A 17,922-nucleotide genomic window follows, 5' to 3' on the forward strand; every position below is an offset into this window, starting at 1 on the left:
GACAGCATCCTATACCTAGAGAGATTCAAGTATTTCCCAGATCGCGTGGATTATGGTAGTTGGAAAGCATGAGTTTAAAACTGCCTCTCTGACTCGTATAGAGCATCCTGTCAATCTCACTCTTCCCTTCCCTTTACCGGCCCATCCACAGCAGCCTCATTAGCTACCGCTCTTTTCTGTACATAACATAGGCGAGGCATTTCCAATTGATTCGAACTAAAACGAAATCAGAATAAAACAGAAACACTTTTCTCTTCTGTTGACACCCCCCCCATTGCCCCCAATTTCCAGACGGACGTGGTAGCAGGCTTCACTCAGTCCCTAGGCCAAATTCCCCTTGCGCAGGGGGTGAGGTTTGGCTCGGGACCGACCGAGGGCGGCGGGGGTTGGGCCCAGCAAGGAGAACAGAAGCTTTGCACCCAGTGACACCCGCGCAATTCCCCCGGGGAGTGGCGCCCAGGGCAGCCTTTGGCCCCTGCGCCGCGCTGTCCTGCAAACCCCGCCCCGGGGCCCTGCAGGCAGTCCCGCGCCCGGTGCTGGGCCCCGCGGGGCGTGCAGGGGAATGTCAGGGCGGGGCCCTGCCCACCGCCCCCCGGCTCGTGTCTCCGCCAAAGCTGGGGGGAGGGGCGGGTGAACGGTACAAAAATAGAAGGAACTTTTCCGGAGCCCGGCTGCGGGCCCCCCTCCCCCGCCCCTTACAAACGGGTCGCCCCCGGCTGCGGGCGGGGTAGTTATCTGGTGAGCGGCGCCTCCTCCCGCTGGTCCGGGGAGGCGCCCGCGGTTTTGCTCAGCACGGCCGCCGAGTAGGGCAGGAAGCCGCTCTCCGCCCGCTGCGAGGCCGCCGTGCAGGGGAAATCCGAGCCGGAGCCGCGCGAGCCCAGCGCCGCGGCCGCCGCCGCCGCCGTCTGGCTGCTGTGACAGCTGAGGCAGGAGCAGGCCGCCGAGCCGGCCGGGGGCGCCGAAGAAGCCGCGGCCGCCGCGGCCGCCGCCGCCACCGCCGCGCTGCTGTTGAGCCCGGCCGCGGCGGCGGGGGCCTGGTAGAGGCCCGGGTGGCGGAAGCCGCAGAGCAGCTCCGGGCGGGAGTAGGGGTGCGAGAGGGCGCGGAAGGTGTCCAGCGGCCGGATGGAGGTGGCGAAGGGCGAGGCGGCGGCCGCTCCGGAGGCGGCCGCAGCCGCGGCGGCCGCCGTCACCCCGACGTGGGGGTAGTAGTGCAGCGGCACGTGGGAGTGGAAGGGGTAGGGCAGGCTGCCCGTGGCCGCCGCGTGAGTCATCATGTAGGTGTAGAAGCTGGGGTCAGCCGGGTGGGGCCAGGACATGGCCAGGCGCTGCCGCTTGTCCTTCATCCGTCTGTTCTGGAACCACACCTGGCGGGAGGGGGAGACACAACACACAGGCCGGCCTTAGACAGCAGCGCAGCCGCGGCGCCGGACACGAGGCCGGCTCCCGCCAAGCCCTGCTCCGGCCGCGGGCTGCAGCAGCTCCCGAGCAGGGCATGGCCGTGCCGGGCACGCTCCCCTCCCAGGACCCACCCCCGCTGCTTAGCCTGCCTGTGACTTATTTATTAAGTGTCCTCCTGGTTTGCTACCTAGAAACCTCCCTCCAAATTCGCACACCCACAAAACCCGCTGACATCAGAGAGGCTTAAAGCTGTCAGGAATTAAAAATGAAAGTGGCTCCTTTGAAGGAACCCAGCTGCTTTTATGGGGAAGCTTTTCTGTTTGCTTTTTGTTAATTGCACGGGGTTTGCACACGGCAAAATATTGTTTGCGTTTTGTTTTTAAAAGCAGCCGTACAAATGAAATTCCGAGTTGCTAACGCTGCAGCCTTGCTTCTGCCCTGTAACAATGGGCATTTGCATCTGCCTTCCGCTTTAGCATCCTTGCTTTATATTATTTTCTAGAGCTACTTTCAGGAAAGGAACATTCCAAACATACAGATCTTTCTGAAGCATGAAGGAGAGCGCTTAAGATTCGCCCTCTGTAACGGAGCAGCTTGTTTTCTTGTCTCAAGCTTTTTGGTTCTCCACTGCCTCTTTGTAATGTGCTATAAGTAACCACATTATTTAAAGTAATCCAACCAAAAGAGATTTCACCCGAATAAATCACTGAAATGCTTTGTGCCAGTCAGACACTAAATCCGTTTTAAATAATACAGCATTTGTCTTTCAAGTGCTTTTGTCCGAAATGGGAGAAATAGAATTTTTATTATATTGACGTGTCCAATTCCTCTGCTTCATTTTTTTGGTAAATATCATCGTTTGTTTCCTTTTTAACGTGCAAGGGCAATACAAATTGACAAGGAAAATTAAAAAACAAATAAAAAAAGTTTCAACCCAGAGAAACAAACAAACCCAACAGGAAAGACAAGACCGGATGTTCTTTAACCAAAAGCCATAGCTAAAAATAGCTAAGAAACCGTGGTGGGAATTATGCAACACTATTTATTTTTATGTTCTATTGTTTTGTTATCATTGGATTTATTCTTTTGCCATACAGGAGGAAAGTATAAGCCACTGCATTTTCCTGTCAGTAAGAAGCACCTATTTAGCCGGGAATTGGGCTCGATCTCACATTTTAAGCTCCCAGACAGCACAAAAGCACCAAAATCCACATCGAGTGTACTAGCCCCGCGTTTGTAGCGCTTCAGCTGAGATACCTTGATGGTGGTCTCAGGGAGGTTGAGCGCTGCGGCCAGTTCGCACCTCCTGGGCCGAGACACATAGTTCTCCCGGTAGAACTCCTTCTCTAGCCTGGCTATCTGCTCCCTGGTGAAGGCGGTGCGGTACCTTCTCACCTGGTCAGCCCCAGAGCCGGAGCTGCCCAGTGCGTTGCTGCTGCTGTGCAGGCTGGTTAAACTCGAACCTGAGGACGAGGTGGTGGTAGTAGGAGCTGAGCTGCTTTCTGAATAGCCTGGCAAACAAGCAAGCAAATTGTGAAATAAAGATTTGTTCCTCTGGATGTGTTTGCGTGTATTAAATAAAGCAGGAGGTAACGTTACCAGTCTGGCTGTGAACTCTGATAATTAATGCTAGCTGTCATTGTTACAAATTGCTGCTGTTAATAGAATCAATAAAGTTTTTTTAAATCACTTCATAACGAAATTATTCTAAGTAAATTAGGCATTTTAGTAATTATAGAATTCTAGCTCCTGCAGCCAATTAGCCAAGTAGGAGTACATATGCAGAGCACAATTTTAGAGACGTGGTACCGCTCTCATACTGCGGTGATCGGATAACTCTCATCTGTGAATCAGCTTTAACAGCTACATGAGCCTTCCTTATTTTCGTTTGAGAGGCACAAAATAAGTGCAGCCATAAACAAAGATATGTCTTGCGTTATGGTGTAGCTTGCTTTTCTTTTGACACATTTGACAAAACGCATCTACTATTGCCCCAAAGAAATCCATTGATTATTCTCTTATTACACTCCCCAATGAAAATAATTCACCAAATTTATTTCAAACCTGGTACGATGGGGGGGATTTTAATAGTCAGCGTTATCAGAGATTGAAAGTGAACAATGGCCAATTATTATTAGTGTGAATACACAATGACACATTTTATACGTACAAAGACAAATACACACATATACTTAGATACATAGTTTCTACTATCTATACACTCAATTTACTCCATGTATGTATATTTGTATAGCTGGAGAAATACAGACAGATCTGCAGAACGAGAGAAACTATATAAATACATATATATAGTTCTATATATGGGAGAAAGAGAGCGATTTCCATGAATATATAGAGACACTTGGCTATATAAACACTGTTTAGTGTATCTTGTGTATCGTGATAACACATGAAAAATAATTGTGCACCGTTTTAGCAGTGATTTTACTGAATACAGAGCGCTATTTCCACAGGCTAACAAGTTTAATCAAATAACGGTACCGTTTAGATCGAGAGGATAAAATAATATTTACCTTTGTTATTGTTTTCCTTCAGCTGGGAGGAACTCAGGCTAGTTGGGGAGCGGAGTGCTGAACAGCCCACCTCCACATCACTGTTCATATCTGCCTCTTGAGCAACTTCTGAATAATGGCTAATTTTCTTCCTGCTTTCCGACGGAGCAATTTCGGAGGAGACGTTGCTTTCACTGTTCTGATGTTGAAGATTGAATAAAGTGTCTATTTCAAATTTGCCTTTGGCAGGGATGTCCCCTATAGTGCTATGCAGAGAGGCGGAAGTTAGTCTAGGGCTGAGGCGACTAGTGTGTTGAGAATTTTCAAGGGCCTCCAGCACTGCATTTCCAGCTGAGTCTGACAAATTCGAGAGCCTTTTGCCAGCTGTAGGGCTGTGCAGACCTCTTTCCATCAGAATCATCTCTTTTCTTATTCTTTCCATCATCTCAGCTTTATAAAAAATGTCAAAGTTGCAGGGTTGGTCCTGTACTAATGATGAGCTGCAGCAGGGGCTAATTCACATTCAGCCCGGCAAGTGATATTATTATCTCTTTTTGAGGGAGGCGTAAAAATTGTGGGATGCCAAAGCGAGGGAATGACTGGTCAAAATGACCCATACATCCTTTCTAGCCCGAAATGTCATTCATCAAAAAGTAGTGCTCGTCATTAAGGTAGGAATGACGCTGTTCGAATAATCATTTATTGTAACAGGTTTATAAGCAAATAAACACAAGCTTCTGTCAGTGGATAATGAAGGCAGCTTCTGAGCAGACAAATATATCCAGGTAGAAAGAAAGAAAGACAAGAAGTGAAGAGTAAAGCTCTTGTCCTTAGCGTGATCAGATCTTGCTTGAATTGCTCTGGGGTTTGGCCTCTGGGGTGAAATTGACAGTCTGATTAATAAAATGAGCTGTGCAACATTTCCCCCTTCATTTAGGTGCATCATTATGCTCTGATTTTTGTTTTGTTGCCTTTTAGGTCCTAATGATGCAGCTTCTTTCTCGTTTTTCCTCGGACAGAACTACGTGTTAAATAATAGATAATGTTTTATATGTCTAAGAGCGGATTTTAGATCGCAACAAGAGGAAACGTTGGAAGAGGACCTGCGGACTGAGACTACCCTTCCTCTGTATTTTATTTACTTTTACTTTCCAGTTAAGAATGCACTGGTACTTTTTATTTAGGAATTTTACTAGCACACACCCCAACCAGCCCCATACACGCAAACCTTATGCTGAGACTTTTAAAAACTATCGCTGCTGGTACGTAGCAGTTTAAGTGCATCTACCACAGCAGCCTGCAAATGGATTTATTGTAATCCGGGGTGAAAGGGGGGGGGGTCTATTAGTATATTTTCCTCGTTACATCCTTAAATATGGTGTCCTTTTTACTTTCTATACTCTTGTTTATTGTCGGAGCTAGTCTACGATTTCCCCCCCCCCTCTTGGGAAAATATTCTCTGTTGTGCAATTTGATGGCAAAAACGTCCAAATAACGTTAAATGCATTCATGATTTAAAGCACCGTACTGCAGCACTGTCATTTCATTCTCTAGACAGGTTTCTTTTTACACCCTCCCCCCGAAAAGCGAAGCATTTTAAAATCTATATAGATATAATGACTTGATTTTAGTATTTCAAAGGCATCAAATATTAGTAAAGACATGCTCCTCATCGTCATTCTTTCGCCAAGGTTACCTGTGGCTTAGTTAGCTGAGCTGTCCGTTGTTTTCCGGGTTGATACGGAGTAAAATGTCTTGTGCTGTAAGGGACACGGGCTAGCAAGCTTAGTAGACGTGACTATCGGAAAGTCTCTCCTCAGTGATAACTTTGATAGTAATAATGACGCTGATGGCAACCATTTAAACGAAGATAAATCCTTTGTCATTAGCATCTCTGGAGTACTCTTCAATAACTACCCAATCTCTACTTTCTGAGAGATTTTTTTCTACCCACATAGTGAAGTTTTAGATCCCGAGTTTCTGAATTTGATCAGGTATAGAAATATTCCAACGTTTCCTGTGATTACATAGGATTTTTTTTTTTTTTTTTTTTTTTTTGCCAAGAGAGGCGCTTCCTTGTAATGGTAAAGTCACATCTCCTAAGTTCTTATGCTCTTGCTTATGATTCATACTTGGAAAACGGGATTCTTGTCGGCTTTTTAAGAACGTATTAAAAGTCTCCCTAAACATCCCATGAAATATTTAGGAAACATTCTAGGCATTGTTTATAAAATCCAGCATTCTATTAATCAGAGTTTTACATCAGTTCTTTGAAACGTGAATTTAGCTGCAGTTTGGTGTCCTATGTTTTACAGCCCCAAACCAGACAGAAGTAAATATCAACTTTTCACTAACCGTAGGCAGCTTTGAGCAGTGTGCTTAGACTTAGATAAGAAAAACATATATTGTAATAGGAGGAATGTAAACGTCAAAGCCCTTTATATTGCCAACACAATCCAAGAGCACACTTTCTGAAACTATATTTCTCCATAAATAATTTTAAACCCGTAAGAGATGGTGATATATTTGCCTTTCTTACCCCAATATAACTGGTGACAAAGCGGTATCTTCTGTTTTATCAGGAGAGAGCACAATTTCCTACACCATTATTTATTGAAAAGATACAGGTTTCAGAGTAACAGCCGTGTTAGTCTGTATTCGCAAAAAGAAAAGGAGTACTTGTGGCACCTTAGAGACTAACCAATTTATCTGAGCATAAGCTTTCGTGAGCTACAGCTCACTTCATCGGATGCATTCAGTTGTCTGACAGTCTCCATAGGCTATCCTGTTATTAAAATGCTATAAGGACAGCAGCTCCCTGAGATTAAACAATTCTGAACAGAAGAGTGACGATGTACATATTGGGCTCTGTTTGTAGGTACTGTAAACACTGCCTCACTTGAATTCAAAAACTTCTCTATTATTGACTATAGATTGGTGATCCAGACTGTAACCAAACTTTCCATCGCAAAAGGAACTGGTCCCAGTTAAATACAGACTTATGTTTTGCCAGTTGAAATAATGATTATGCAAAATACCCCTCCTAAATATAGATCTGAAAGCCTATTTCGTCCAGATTGAGTAGTGCCTTACCAGTTATAGGAGGGGAAACGGAAGTCTGTGGGTAGCTTTATTGCTGTCGTTTGGCGCCCCCGTCTGTTTTCTTAAATACTTTAACTGGGTTAGTATCTTTTTTCCCCCTTTTTTGAAAACCACAGCTAGACACCACATCTCCAACACACTTACATCTGAACACTACCAAATCCAGTGGAGCTTTATATTCCAAAAATGTTACTGCACCACTAAAAGGAAAATAATTGTTTTATGGTATATTGCAGGTGAAATAGGGTACTACAAAACGTCCAATGTGAAAAATATGTTATACACAAGGTCGACTGTGCCTTAATTACCTTAATTAGTGTTTTGTTACTTTGTGCACCTTTTAAATAATATTAATACTTCAGTTTAAAACAAAAACAATCAGCACAATACAATTAATCATTCCTCTCAAAAATGGATATCCACTAATAAACTAGTTGTTTGATATTTATATTCTTAGAAAACTAGATTGATATATTTTATAAATGTTTATAGTTTTTCTTTTAATAATGAGTGCAATCTAGAAAACTTTCAACACATATTTAAAGGGTTGTATCAGCGAGGGAATGTAAAGAAAGTGATATAGATCGATGAAAATAGATGAGTTTTTGCTACCCTGTTTACTCAGTTGTTCTTATAAGCTTTAACTAGCTGCATAGGCCGACAGCCAAAATATTTTATTTTATCTTGAGAGTTGTTACTTATGATATCAAATAATATTTTGATCATGTCTGTTAAATCTTCACTGAAAGAGAAATTCATATGAAATCGACTGAAATCTCAACCAGTTTTTAACTAGTTTTAAGGTGTTCTAGGGAACACCGGCTAAATATTTGGGTTTTTTTCTTAACTTTGGGTGTTCAGAGGTAAATTGTAAAATATTATTATTATTGCAGGTAACATACAACGTGTAGATGCACTGTTTCAGGTGGGAGCTCGCAAAAAACTTCTGGTTGCATATCTCTATATTGTCTCTCAAATAACCAAAGGCCCGATGTTGCAGTTGATTTCGCCCAGGTATCTATAGGAGGACCCAGGCTCAAGTAGATAATGATCCGTGAGCTTTGCCCAATTATTATTAAAAGTGATTGGTGAAAAAGAGAATTTTCATGTGTAGGTGAAATGGTCTGATGAGATCTAACGTTATTATACAGTGTCGCTTTGCCCTTGACTTGACTACTCACAGCATGAAACTAGAGCCTGTTTGCTTCATTTACTTATAGATCTATAGCGAATTATAGAAAGTCTGGTTTTAAGAAGGAAAAAAACAAGCTGAGATTTATTGCACTAAGACAATTATACCTGAAAGTTTGAGTTAAGATAACAGGTTCACTTTCTGTGGGAACCCTCTTCCCTCCTTTGTAGTAAAAAAATATATATAAACTCAGATATTTCACTCTTGCAAGATAGAAAATCCGGTTCTGTTAATCAAGGAAACAATACAGTTCAAATTTACATTATTAATCTGCACTCTGAGTCTCCACAGAAAAACGTGTAGAGCCATCTAGTGACAGAGCTGGGATACTACATCGTACGATATAATCATGGGAAATGCTGAATGGTGCAAACTTGAGAGAAATTCTCTCTCTGCTTACACCTCCAACTCTGCAAAAACTGGAAGCCATTTAATATTGTTGCTGAAGACTTGCTGCTGGGTACAGCAGCTGCCTGGAGTTTTACTGGAGACATCAGTGCTTTCTATGAGCCCATATTCTTCTCCTGTATACAAAGAAATAATTTAAGTACAAATATCCATACATACACCTCCATATATAAATATACTTATATTTATTCTACTTCCTTATGAGAGAATTATTATGTAGGAGGACTCTAGCATAGTTGTCTAATCACTTGTGCTTTTAAAAATATTTCACTGCCGTCGTAAATATACAAGTTGATTACAACTCAAAGAAAGCTTTGAGCACCATATATTACAAAGTTAATAACATTGTGTCTTTTTGTGGCTAGCTTCACGAATGGGACGTATGTTGCGAAGTTCAGTTGATAACATTTTATGTGATGTAAAAAGTTATTTCGGTTTAAACCGAACCGTTTATCAGTTCCCTGCAGCGACCTGTATGCAACGCCAGCACGAGTTATGATTCTAAATACTGGCTGGGACTTATGAAAGATTTTATACCCGTTTATGGGGGACTTGAGGGGGGGGACATGTTAAACACTCACGTTTGCTTAAAAGTCTGCTTGGATTTTGTAGAGGCCACTGTGCAGAGTGATACTTTTCAATGTTCTGAAGCTTAGGGGACTGGACTCGGTGACCTCTGAAGGTCCTTTACACAGGCTTACATTTCTATGAGTCTGTGAAAATGTATCTTTCAAACATCAGAGTTAATTGACTTGCTAAATCAAGTTCTGGGCATCCATAAGACAGATTTGGAAAACATATTTTAACAAATATCCTTACCTGGCAATTAAGCCTTTTCTTTATTGCAATTGTTTCAATTTCTACTAGTTCTTTTTGTTGAGTTGGAAGAAAAAGAAACACAGAAAATAAACACTGTTGGTCTACTTAGTCACTAAAAACATAAGCTGGTTAACATTAAACAAAAAAATCTAGCGAGGATTGGAGAAGGTAGCTGTTGAAATATTACTAATCTCCTTATTTTGTGTACGAGCTGTTCAGGCTGAACCCAAAAGTGCAAAGTTCCTTGGTTTGTTTGGTGTGGTTTTGTTTTCTGCAGCAAATTATAGCAATAGACCATGACTTCAGAAGGGCAATCGAAATAAAGAAATAAATTTAAAATATAGCTCAGAGAAGAGGACGACGTTCTCAAAGCCAGATCCCACGGAAGCCTGGAAAGAGGTAAAAGAAGGGGGTGGCGGAAGGACGAGGGTGTGTTTGCTGGGCAGACGGAAAAGGGAGGTGAAAGAGAGTGGCACAGCAATTGCTCAATCCGTATGTTTAATTAGGACAAAGATTTGATTACTATAGTAGATTTTTCCGAAGATTTTTGAGGACACGAGATAATTTCAAAATCATAAAATGCGGCATAGTTCTTTATGGGAAGAGCTCAGTAACTTTCCTGCATGATGTGCTTGCAGATATCTAGTTAATTTATTATACTGATGCCCGTATTATTTCTAAATGGAAAATTTCATACAGATATGATGTTAACTATGCACACACTTACTATACACTAGAGGGAAGGAAAATTATTCTGTAACGCTCTGGAGCAAATGAAAACATCCATTATTACGATCTACTAACAAGTTTCAAAGTTGTCAGTTGCCACTACCTTCTAAAATACTTTTTCACAGTAAATGAAGGAGATAAGGAATCGTTTTAGAATACTTTATTATCAAAGTGTAATATTACACAGAAGCCAGCATTAATTAGTCTAGATTCTTGTTCTACACCTAAGTGTACCACATAGTTAAAACAACAAATCTTAACACATGTAAACTGGGTGTGTATTTTCAGACATTATAAAGAGACTGTGACTTGTGAGCTCATTATTTTTATTCACATTCATAATATCCTGTTCGTGCAAAGCGTGAGAGTAAGGCAATGCTGTGTTTTTACACACCTCACAAAATGGCGTATTACTGAGTTTCAATTATTGATCCCAAACCACTGTTCAGGGACATAGTCTCACTGGGCATGGAATCATAGAACACTCATTGAGGCGAAAGTGGTCTTTGGTGTTATTTTGCGCTAAGACATAATTACAAATTAATTTGCTTTGATGTAAGAGGGCTAAGCGGACCAGAAACTTCATACTTTCAGTTTCTTTTTTTATTAAACACATTTTTTATATTTTTGTGACAGGAAAGATCATTACAGTATACTTATTGGCTAGAAGAACTACAGTACGAGATACAAACAGAAAATTGCACATGGCCAGTGCAATACACGTTTTCGATCTTAAATATTGTATATTTTAGTTAAGAATCCATGGGAAAGCTGAATTCAGTTAACTAAAGGAATGAGTCTTTACTTGTATCCTTAGGATCCACTTCCCTAATTAGGTACCATTTTATATCCTGGGAACAAATACTGAGTCGGCTTATAATTGAGCGAAATACGTAGCCCTGTCTGGTTTATTTATTTGACTTCTTACCTGATTATGAAAGATTAAGAGTAATTAAGTGGTTGGAGCTAATGAACACGAACTTGTGTTTGCCAGGCGGTTGTTATTGTGATTATTGGCACCAGTTTGTCATTCCTCACCCCACTTCCAGAAACTGCCAAATATTATTAGACTTGCTACAAAACTAAAAGACCTGCGATTACTGCGAAGCGGTTCGCTTTCTCATTCAACTCACTTAAGCCACTGTTAATAAAGAGAGATCATAGTTTTTATATAAAATACCCCAACAGGCTTATGATCCTTGGTTGTTATTATCAATGCAAATTGCATTTCAAAACAAAATCATGTCAAATATTAATTTCGCTTTCCATAACCTGTCCTTTTCCTTGAATCTTCTACTGTGTTGTTTTGTGTGTGTGTGTGTGTCTATGTGTGTGTTAAGCATTCAAAACATTTCTGTTATCATTTTAATTTTAAAAAACCCTCTTCCTTTTACTTTGGAGAAGCTTCCCTGTAGTAACTTGTTGCATATTATGTCCAAGTGAGCGTGTTAAGTGTTTGCAACAAGTAAACCGAGAGCAAGAATGCTGAAAAGAGCCAGTCCAATAAGACTGAGATATGTTTATAGAACGTGATACATTTTAGGATCTTTGCACTACGGCAAGTTCAAAACTGACACAGCACTCGTGTCGATTAGACAATATAAAGATTTGCTACAGTCTTGGAAAGTTAACCCTAGAACCATAATAATAAGCAAACACGGCATTTTAACTTGTCAGTTTTACCACTAGATTAACTGACACTTCAGGAAAAAAGCCACATGTAATGAATCCCAGGTTTAACATCTTGTGCAGTACACAGACAGTGGATTTTAATGGCTATCGGCAATGATATAAGACCTGCCATTTATGTGTGCGTGTGTTTGTGTCTGTGATCTCACACACACGCATATATCTATATATGTTTATGCACTATACGTTTCAGAAATAACGTAAACAGCACTGTCATTTATATACCCTGTTAGAGCACATAGTAAGTTGCGTATATATATCTAGTATCTAAATGACAATAATAACAAAACCATGCAAAGTCTAATATTTCTTTATGATACATTAGAAAGATACTGCAAACTTCCGTGTAGCAATCATTAATAACTCAGAAATGTCAATACATCTATTTAGGAAAGGAATGTTTACTTCTAAACTAAATGGTTATTTAAATGCATCCCCATTCTGTGCATTTAGCAGTAACCCTTCCAATATTGGAGTAGGATCATTAATTAAGACACTTTGGTTGCTAGTCATTAGCAACTTTCAATGACTTTGAGCCAGAATTTAAATAACCATATGAATCAATAATGAAGTAAGAAATAATCTCAAGTGTGAAGAACTGCAGTAAACACCGAGATATTCTGGACAATGACAATACATCCCCCCCCCCCGCCGCCATTTCCTGCGCAATACGGTCAAATAGTTGCGGCGCTTGTTTGTTTGTTTGTTTGTTTGTTTCTTTGTTTCTTTCTTTCTTTCTTTCTTTCTTTCTTTCTTTCTTTCTTTCTTTCTTTCTTTCTTTTAAGCCTTTTGAACCGATGGAAGCTAGCCGGGAGATGAAAGCACCGCTGGTGCTGCAGAAAAGGGGGCCATAAACCCCTCCTCCCACTAGCGTGATCATTGCGTTTCGGAGTAAACGCCCGTGGATCCGAACAGTAAAATATGAATAAGTGAGGCAAGGGGACACGCCGGTCCCGAGCAGGGGCTGAGAGCTCTGAACTAGTTCAGGCGGCTGGAGGATCACATGCTCCTCGGCAGCCTATGAGGCGCCCTCGGACTCCAGCAAACTAATCTGGAGCAGGCCGCCCCCTCCCCCTGTTCCCCCTCCCAATCTGAAGTTAGTTTTTATAAACGTACCACAATGATCTAACCTGTTGGAGGCAATAACAATGTGCACCGTGCCTAGCCCGGGACCGAGCCGCAGCCAGGGATGTGCAAGGCCATGAGCAAAGCCGCGAGCTGGGAGATGGAAGGATTAAGAGGAGACGGGGTCGGCGGCGCCTCCAGCCAGTGCCGCAATTTTCTCTCGTCGCCCGTGTTCGGGGCGGCTCACTCGGGCCGCTCGGCGGCCGCTCCGGGGTTCGCGTACGCTGGGGGCCCGGAGCGCTCGGGCTCCGCGGCCCGCTCCGATCCGCCCTCCAAAGAGTGCCCGGGCTCCGCCGCTCCGCCGGCCGCCCCGGCGCTGGGCTACGGCTATCACTTTGGCAATGGATATTACAGCTGTCGGATGTCCCACGGGGTCGGGATTCAGCAGAACGCCCTGAAGTCTTCCCCCCATGCCTCCATTGGCGGCTTTCCCGTGGAAAAGTATATGGACGTCTCCAGCTTGGCCAGCACAAGCGTCCCCGCCAATGAAGTCTCCTCCCGGGCCAAGGAAGTGTCCTTTTACCAGGGCTACACCAACCCTTACCAGCACGTTCCTGGGTACATAGACATGGTCTCCACGTTCGGCTCTGGGGAGCCGAGGCACGAAACATACATCTCAATGGAGGGCTATCAGTCCTGGACTCTGGCTAATGGCTGGAACAGTCAGGTTTACTGCGCTAAAGACCAGTCCCAGAGCTCACATTTTTGGAAATCGCCCTTTCCAGGTACGCGAGGGAGAGCTTTGGTCTGAGTTTAATTTCCGCCCTGTGCTACACTCGCCGGCCTGGCGACCTGGTTACTCTGCGCACACAGCCCCCCGGCGCAGGGGGGAAATGTTGGTTAAGAATATCCCACTCTGTGTTTCCACCCTGTGTGGTAGACCCCAGAGCCCAGCTGTCCTAGCCTTATGGCTAGTTTTAAATGTATTTGGATGATTGGACTTTTATTCACGTTTGCCTTTGCTGTTTTGGGAAGATGTGCCAGTTGATGTCTGGAATGCTTGGGATTGTCTCTGATTCCGCCTAGCATTTAAGACTCGCCCCAGTGTAGTTAAGAAACTGCATACGGTGAGTGTGCCCATGCACAACACCACATGCAGACAGACACAGGGAAACACACACTAAGCAAAGTTCTCCGTGTACTTTACATACATGTAACTTAACTCAACACCACCACCACCACCACCCCCCCCCCCCCCCCAGCAAATGCACTGCTAAACTTTGCAGGCTCGCTACCACGCAGGCTTGGAAAGCGATGACAGACCATCAAGATTTTCGTGCTTTAATAGCGTGTAAATAATGTGGGTGTGTAAATAATAATAAGCTGCAAACAGCCTAACATTATTTATTTTCCCATGAAAACCAGTGCCCAGCAAGTATCAGTTAAGATTTAAACGCCTGTAATAAAATTCTAATTTTTCGCATAATGTCTTTTACAATAGGGGATGTTGCACTAAACCAGCCAGATATGTGTGTCTACAGACGTGGAAGAAAGAAGCGAGTGCCATATACAAAACTGCAACTTAAAGAACTCGAGAATGAATATGCCATTAACAAGTTCATTAACAAGGACAAGAGGCGAAGGATATCCGCAGCCACAAACCTGTCTGAGAGACAAGTTACCATTTGGTTTCAGAATAGAAGGGTGAAGGATAAGAAAATAGTCTCAAAGCTGAAGGACAATGTTTCTTGATCTATTGGTTGTGGACAGTGATGGAAATATAAATGCAATTTACGATCAGCTAAAGACTTTTGGAAAGACTTGAAAATATATTTAATATTTTCCCCCCTTCCTATGGCGGCGAGATTTTGTGATTTGCTTTTAATTAATGTCAGCATTTTTCTCTGATCCGTGGAGAATGCTGCCAAAACTTGACTTTGTAGTTCTGTTTCTTTCTTCTTTTTTGTGTATTTGAATATCTTCTGTTCCTCCCTCTAGGCCAGTATAAACGACTTTAAGTATGTTGATCAGTTACAATTATAATTTTCTTAAATACTTATCTGTTTTTTTTCTGTAAAATTGTCTCTGAACAGCCGGGTGCCAAGACTGTCAGTTGTGATTTGGTATAATACATTTCACAACCACGCCGGTTGTGAAAAAATTAAAATTAATGTAATGTAATTGGGGATTAAGAAATCATTACAACACTGTTCTCAGTCTAAAATAAAGTGAGCCCACCAGCATATACAGTGAGTGGTTGTTAATGTGAAAATAGCTACTTTTATGTTGTTGGGAGGTGGTTATTATTTTTTCAGAAAAAAATGTAATTTGGAGCCAGATTGGAACTAGAAAAACATATTTAACTTCAGCTGTTTCCATGACTGTCTGTATTCCACATTTTTTTTTTTTTTTGGATTTTACTTTGTAGTCATTTGCAGATTAATGATTTCATACTCCCTATTTTAAAGAATAACAAAATATTCTGTGCAGATGCATTCATTCGGATGCATCACATACAATTACTTCAAACAATACAGTTTTATAGGGTTATCATTTGCTCTTCATTAGTAAGATAGTCCGAAACAGATAAGTTTTATCAGTTTATAGCTAGCTAGTTAGCTGCATACTAGGAACACACAGTTAAATGGAATTCCAGTGTTTAATCATATTGCATATAGAGGACATGCTGTATAAAGGTGTGTATAAATGTTATGTGTATTTTTATATAATGTATTGGATGCCCTATTATCCTGTTTATCTGAACAAGCACAAGACTCTCCACCTTCACCCCATCATGTGGTTTGAAAACTTCTTGTTACAGAAGTGAAGCTTGCTGATACCTTTAAGTTACAAAAATACACGGGTGTTAATGAAAGAAGCAATAAATGAGGACTTTCGAAAGATGCCGTAATTTATAAAGATCAGAGAGGCTGGCGGTTGTGTTTTAGTGTTGTTTGAATCTTAGTGTGCGTGTTATGATACCCATGCAGTGATTTTGATCATACAAGTCAGTTTACTGCTAGGAGAGAAAAGAGAAAATCTCTCCATTTATTTCTCGTGTAATTATTAAACTATGTTGTGTTCCAAACTATTATTATTTATTATAATAGCCTATTGCTCTAAACACGTTGATACTTAACGTATGTGGGTAAGACATACACTAAGTCTCTTTCCATCAAACCATATTGTTTCCGTTCTTGTTTTAAGGTCTGCTTTTACTTGGAATTGTGTTGGAAATGGGGGCTCAACTTCAAAGCCGTGAATGAGTTTGTCAAGACCTCCTTAAAACATCTTCAATAAAAACGATTTCTTTTCAATATAAAAACAGTTGAAGAAAATCACATTTATTTTTACAGCGTGGCGTTTCGCAGGCTGCATTATGGAAAGGCTACTTTTAAGGCTTGGTTTTTTTTAAAAAAAAGCAAGTCAGATATCTAACGACAGGCTGCATTAAAAAGTCGAGAATACAGCCCAAAGACGGGGCTCTTTGCTATACCAGGTCTTTGTATAATGAGTAAAAGATGCTTTCTGCCTACAGTTTGCTCTATGAAACATAATTGTGGTTTTCCAGCAACTTCAGCTCCACTGTGGTATTTCGTCTCGCAAGAAATGCGGCTTCTTTGAGCAGCCTTCCAGTGTTTTAAATGTTCCATACGTGTTTGCTTCACATGGCATTTTAGAATATTTGTTGTGTCCTTAGGCCTGAATCTGCATTCACACACCAACAAGCCTCCCTGATGCAGCTGGTTTGGCTGAGTGTGGAGTTCAGAAAGCGGCCCAGAATTTTGTCAGCCCATTCATTTAACAAAATGACCTGTACAGCGAAGTGTTAGGCTCACACGTTACCCTTACACTTATTCCCACCCTCGCCCCCCACCTTCCTTTTTAACTTGGAAAAAAAAATCTCTCTCCGCTGGAAAGCCAGGTTCCAAATTGGATTTTCTTTCCCTGGGAAAATAAGAGACTTTGGGGGAACATAAAATCTCTAACTTGAAGTACATGGGAGATAGAGTAAATGTCCAAAAAAGTGTTGACCCGTCTCTGATAATCAATGCTGCCTTTGTTTAGAACTTTAAAAATCCCTTTCCTCTCTATATTTTTAACTCCGTCTATCTGTTAGAACCTTTTCACCCTATTTTTTAAAATACTTTTAAACTAAGAAAAATACTCATTGGTTAGATTTTTATTGGTAACATTTAGTTTTCTTTTTGCCCAGAACTCGCTCCTATTACATTATTTTTTATTGTAAGGTTAGCCTTTAGACTCAGTTTGTATCAGAACACTGAGGTGCAGATTTAGGCAATATTAGAACTCCACCTGACCTGCAAATAATACATCAGAATGAAATCTGAACCCGCTACTCACTCAATCACATATTAGGAGTTTGCTTTTAATTTTTGTCCCATGGAGCCTAACGTGCAGAAATAGAAAGAAAAGGCAACTATAGTCAGAAAGGCGAGGGCTTCCTTTTCCCCTCGTCACCTGCATTTTGACGCATTATTTACAGAGTATACTGTCTGTAGGTACGCATACAAGGAGCAGGGAAGCGATATGGAAGAAATTAAAGAATGCTTCGGCAGAAAGTATGGAGAGCTGCTCTGGTGCTAGAGACAACGTCTTCATCAAAGGCTATTGGATTCTGTACAATTGTTTGGAGTATCAGATGAATTATAATATACACAGCCATTGTGTGTGCAGTGTACATTTCATATCACTGCCAGCACCTAACTAGGAGACCTTATGGCCCCACAGTTTATGTATAGTAATTTATTTTAGACTAATCAAGCGCAGCGTAATTGTAATGATTCTGCTACTATAGATAATTAATGTACTTACTAATTGTGAGAAATAAAAGTGTAAAAGAGAAAGTTCTATTTCACACTATTCAAGAGTACTTTGATTATACATATTAGCAGAATTCTGATGACTGAAATATCTTTATTATATAATACATGTATAGTTTTATTTCACATAATTAATGAGTACATTAGTAAATTGAATTGAAAT

General features: G+C 41.5%; 2 protein-coding genes across 2 annotated transcripts; one reads left to right on the top strand and one right to left on the bottom strand.

The window, feature by feature from the left end:
- Nucleotides 1-731: 731 nt before the first annotated feature.
- EVX2 (even-skipped homeobox 2) lies at nt 732-4,356 on the bottom strand (the record flags this gene model as incomplete). The annotated part of the gene is made up of 3 exons (XM_084644049.1): nt 732-1,364; nt 2,656-2,909; nt 3,933-4,356. 3 exons carry the CDS (start codon nt 4,354-4,356, stop codon nt 732-734), a joined length of 1,311 nt encoding a protein of 436 aa, XP_084500175.1.
- An 8,695-nt stretch (nt 4,357-13,051) lies between these two features.
- On the top strand, nt 13,052-14,683 carry HOXD13 (homeobox D13; the record flags this gene model as incomplete). Its single annotated transcript, XM_084644052.1, has 2 exons — nt 13,052-13,700; nt 14,417-14,683. The coding sequence occupies 2 exons, from the start codon at nt 13,052-13,054 to the stop codon at nt 14,665-14,667; spliced, it is 900 nt and encodes a 299-aa protein (XP_084500178.1). The 3' UTR covers nt 14,668-14,683.
- Between the last annotated feature and the right edge of the window lie 3,239 nt (nt 14,684-17,922).

Source organism: Lepidochelys olivacea, assembly GCF_965140295.1.
Source record: "Lepidochelys olivacea isolate rLepOli2 genome assembly, chromosome: 11".
In the NCBI taxonomy this organism is placed as follows: Eukaryota; Metazoa; Chordata; order Testudines; family Cheloniidae; genus Lepidochelys; species Lepidochelys olivacea.